The sequence below is a fragment of the Charadrius vociferus genome, unplaced genomic scaffold, assembly GCF_000708025.1.
Source record: "Charadrius vociferus isolate BGI_N301 unplaced genomic scaffold, ASM70802v2 scaffold7, whole genome shotgun sequence".
Classification (NCBI taxonomy): Eukaryota; Metazoa; Chordata; class Aves; order Charadriiformes; family Charadriidae; genus Charadrius; species Charadrius vociferus.
This window is the reverse complement of record NW_009649308.1, coordinates 64,579-69,066: the sequence shown is the minus strand read 5'-3', so window position 1 is coordinate 69,066 and position 4,488 is coordinate 64,579. Positions and strand designations below refer to the sequence as shown.

The window sequence follows — 4,488 nt, the reverse complement described above, 5'->3', positions numbered from 1 at the left end:
CCTGCATCAAGACGTGTACCTCTCTTGGAAATAAAGTGAAGTCAAGGCACAGACTGTTCCAGGTCCACACGTGAAGAACTCCTTAAGCAATGCTTTCTGAGTAGCCAGTGCCTCCTGTCAAGAGCGAGAAAGGAAAACCTGGCTGTTTGGGTAATCTGATTAGCCACCTCTCCCCAGCGATACACCCAGCGAGCTCAGGTCAGCCCGATGCCTGATATGCCTCTTGCCAGGCGCCCCGTCCTCCACGTACTCACCTGGCCCAGCTCCTGGGGGTGGAAGGTGATGATAGCCATGGTGTGACCACGGCTGGTGGTACGTACCACGAGCTCCCGCCAGTGTCCACCTTCGTGGAAAAGGATGCAGGGGTCCAGTGGGGAGCGACGGATGAACTCCTCATAGCACTGAGTGGAGGCGAAACAGCCATTGTAGGAGACAGCAAAGACAACTGCCCCGGTCTCAGCATAATTCTGTGCACCCCAACTGTGTGGCCCTTCCACCAGTATCATCTGTTTTTTCTGTTTGGTTTCAATACACTGAGTGAAAGCTCTTTCCAAGTTCTTGGAAGACAAGACACTTAAATAATTGCAATTTGTGATTCTTACATATTGTAACAGATTGGCAGGAATTCATTGTCACTTGTTTAACTTCACTCTTTGGGACAGTTTTGAGACTGCAACAATAACAGGCAAGTTTAAAAAAAAAATATTTATCCATCAACCAGAGTCAGCCCTGAAACTTTTCAGAACATGAAAAAGGACTTCAAAACCCAGTGTAACCAAAATTACAATGTTCTCCCAAATAAGAGTTATGGCAGTCCCTCTATTCCACAGTCTAGAGACAGACTTATTTATTTACCTGCGCTACTTGTTTGTGTTTTGGGGGTATGTTCTCCATGTGGTTGGCTTTCACACAGACAATATTTCTTGCTGGAGAGAAACAGACAGGTATTTAACTGTTGTTTCAGGGCACCTAAACCACTGTAGCATCTGACATGATAAACTGTGGAGAGGCCTTTCCATGAATTCTCCCACTGTACCAAAAAAAACAAAAAGCAGAAAAAACCCCAACAAACTATTATGTAAGTGCCCCACTAAACCCTGTGACGTTCTGGATACCCCCAGGCTGCAGGACCTGCCAGAATTCCATTTGCCAGTGATTACTGTCACTAACTTCCATTAAGAGGTTGGAGCTCCGGGAGCTTTTTAAATGTCCTCTAGCAACTCCCAAAGGAGCCACTGCACTGTTCTTAAGCTAAGGGAGCCAGAGCAGAGCAAGCTGGTAAAGTGCATCCATGGAATTATTTTTTCAATGAGAAAAGAACACAGCGCCTCTTGCTGTGGATGTTGAGAAGCAAAACCTAGTATTGATGGTGGGAACGAGTTCACCACTGAGCAGCCTGCAAGGAGCACACAGCTCACATCTTTGTTGCACAAAACCAAACCGCCTCACACGTCCCAGACGCTCCAACATTACTCCGCTGCCTATGGATGTGCACACCCCCACCATGCTCTCCCTGCTCAGCTCCTGGAGCATGCCAAAACCACAGAAACAGTGTAATTAAGAATAACAAAGCTAAATTCTGGAGGGGCTGCCTCCACAGCTGTCATCCTTACTGCTGTATTTAGCAAATTAGAAGCTGGTGTTTCTTAAGAAACTAATGCACTGAGGTTTTAAAATTGCTGCCCTGGACTTTGTGGTGTTTCTGTTGGCATCCCGCAGGATTCAGCCTTCTAACTCGGGTGGAGACTGGCACAGCAGAGCCTCACCCCAACTGAGCCCATGCCAGCAGCTTTCTACCCAGCTCCTTGTCCTGCACTGACCTTTGCCAGTTCCCACATACAACCCCACGGTTTTGGGGTTCCCATCTGGTCCTCGGTTCACAGAGAAAGTAGATTTGTTTCGGTAGCCATTAACGACGGGCTGAGGGAGAAAAGAAGGAAAAGTAAAGCCTTGGATTAAAAGAAAGAGTAATGGAAGCCAAAACCCAGCTTGGTTGTTCTGTTGGCAACACAGGAAGATACACTTGAATGTGCAAAACACAGAAACGAAGCTTGTGCATGAGACCCCTAGTACGCCCCCTTGGGAAGAAGAAATGGCTCTCTGTGACAGAATGGTGACAGATATATCACGGAAGGCTTGGGCATAAAAAGTGTTCCTAATCACTGGGCTCGTTTCACTCTCCGGCGGTCACAGGCTGCAAAGCAGAAGCTAGCAAGGGCTGCCACAGACATATTCTCTGCAACCAAGTGATCCCCACTATGAGACTCTTCAAGAGTTGAGTTAAAGACTGTTAGTGGCTCAGAGTGGACAGCACTCCCACAGGATACTCACCGAAGGGACTACAGGCTGCAGAGGACAGCAGAGTCCATCAGGTTTCTGCGCATCTATGCCCAGCTCCTCAAGATGAGATGCCAGTGTCTGCAAAACCTTCTTCTGGCTTTCATACTTCACCTGCAGAGGAGTCCTAAGCCAGAAACACTCTCACAGGACCACACGACGGTGGGCAGCTCTTCATCGCCCACCTCTGGGAAGGCCAACAGGCGGGAATACTGCAAGTGGGATATAGCCCTAGAGGAACTCTGCCTTTCTCATCACCACAGCCGCTTGGAGCAACGGTGAGAGAGAGAAATCCTGTGTCTGTGGTCCCCAAGCGCTGGCCCAAAGCACTTGGTCCAACCTGAAGCCCCACTGAACCAGCTGTCCCGCACTGGACAGGATCACTGTGCGAGAGCCCATCCTCTGTGCTGCTGGTGACCACACACACCACCCACAGGGAGCTTCCCAGTTCTATCCTTCACAATAACTGAAGAATTAAAGCAGCAGTAAATGGGGTCTGAAGAGTTTACAGCATTAAGCGACTAAGATGCTAGGGGCTGTTGCTCAAGGGAGATAGGAGGGACAGTTGGGGCAGCACAACAGAGAATAGTCCACGTAAGCACATCTTACCTGCAGCTGCTCTTGATAGGGAAGTCTCCACAGTGGAGTTGCCACGTTTGCTAACCTGGAAAGCACATCATCACTGTAGTGGCCAGAGCTACTCACCTCCTGATACTTATGGCATAACATCCCCACCAGCTGCTTCATGGGCCAGGCTGTTCTGGTACAGGCTCTGCACCAGAGCAGGCTGTGAACATCCTAACTCCCTCTTCACGGCACCTTCCTGGTGCTGAATACTTGAGGCTGGAAGACGGACCCAGGAACCACAACGACCAGTTCTTCAGAGGACAGGCTGAGCCTTTGGCATAAGATGGACCAGCGATGCCTGGGTGTCCTGGGTAACCCAGGTGTCTTTCTGATCCCCCATTAGAGGACAGGGCCAGGAACAGCGTTTTCCCAGCACAGGGACTGAGAGGCCCTGCCGAGCCCTTGGTGACATCTGACTCCAGCCTGGTAAAGCCAGGGGAATGAGTATTCAAATGTTACTGGGGTCAGAGGGGAAAAAAAAAAAACAAACAAAACCAAAACCCAAACAAAACAACAAAGTGCAGGAAGAGAAGGGGAAAAAAAAGAGATCACATTGTAGCTTCAGATGGGCTCTCTTGCTTTCTCCCACTGAATCAGAGGCTTTGGCCATCCCTTGCTGCTCCAAGGACAGCCTAAGTCCTGTCTCCCTGGAGTTTTTCCCTAGAAGAGCAAGATGCTTCTCTCCTGACTCAATGCATCCATCCTGCATCACCTACCAGCTCACATTTCCAGCCACTACTACATCTTTTTTGCTAATGCTGTGCTAGATTAAATCCACCACAGTGAAATGCACAGTTTGTGTGTAGCAGGCAGGGTATTACCGACTTGCTAACTTTTTGCTTGCTGGTATGGCAACTGCTCTGATCCTTTCCTCTTAGACCTTTTCCTTTGTCTTTTCCATTATTCCTATCCCCAGGCCAAGCTCCAGGGAAGCCAGCTGAACCCTGGCTCTTCTACTGGGAAGAGCTGGGTGGAGGTGAAACCCCTGCTCCGCTGCTCTAAACACTTCAGGCGCTCGGTGCTTTGGAAGGGTGCTTGGTCATTTTGGAGGAGCGGTACCTCTCCTCCCAGGAGGAACCCGGCAGGCTGCAGCCCTCCCTGGCCTTTTGCTTCTCCTTCCACTTTGCCGCTGTCTTCTTCTCCGTCAGCAGGCTGCGGTCCCGACTGGGCAGGCTGCTCAGGAAAGCACACGAAGGGCGAAGTTGCCGGTGCGGTAGCCTCAATGTGCAGGACAGAGCCATGGTGGGAAGGAGAGGGGCTGTGAGCTCCACCTCGGCTACACACCTGGAGACGGGTCGAGAAAAACACCGTGCTCGCCACCAGCTCCGCTCCAGAAACGAAACCAATTAGTTTAAAAACACACCCAGAGGATGCATGTCTGCGTTGCTCGGAGCTGCCGGGCGCTGCTGGCAGCGCAGCGAGTGGCCCTGCGCCGGCGAGGGGCGGCTGGAAGCGGCGTTCCCTTCCCTGCCCGTGGCTCAGCGGCCCCGCTTGCCCGGGGCCGGCGCTTGCCCGGGGCTCGCC

The 4,488-nt window shown here is 51.1% G+C and overlaps 1 protein-coding gene across 1 annotated transcript in view; it reads right to left on the bottom strand.

The window, feature by feature from the left end:
* TRMT2B (tRNA methyltransferase 2 homolog B (S. cerevisiae)) overlaps nucleotides 1-4,205 on the bottom strand; it is a 7,575-nt gene extending 3,370 nt beyond the window's left edge. The window contains exons 1-7 of the mRNA XM_009889234.1: nucleotides 4,024-4,205; nucleotides 2,947-3,001; nucleotides 2,332-2,451; nucleotides 1,821-1,920; nucleotides 856-926; nucleotides 255-401; nucleotides 20-114 (exon numbers count right to left, since the gene is read on the bottom strand). Of these exons, the coding sequence (XP_009887536.1) occupies nucleotides 20-114; nucleotides 255-401; nucleotides 856-926; nucleotides 1,821-1,920; nucleotides 2,332-2,451; nucleotides 2,947-3,001; nucleotides 4,024-4,205 (770 nt within the window). The remainder of the gene's footprint in view (nucleotides 1-19; nucleotides 115-254; nucleotides 402-855; nucleotides 927-1,820; nucleotides 1,921-2,331; nucleotides 2,452-2,946; nucleotides 3,002-4,023) is intronic.
* Between the last annotated feature and the right edge of the window lie 283 nt (nucleotides 4,206-4,488).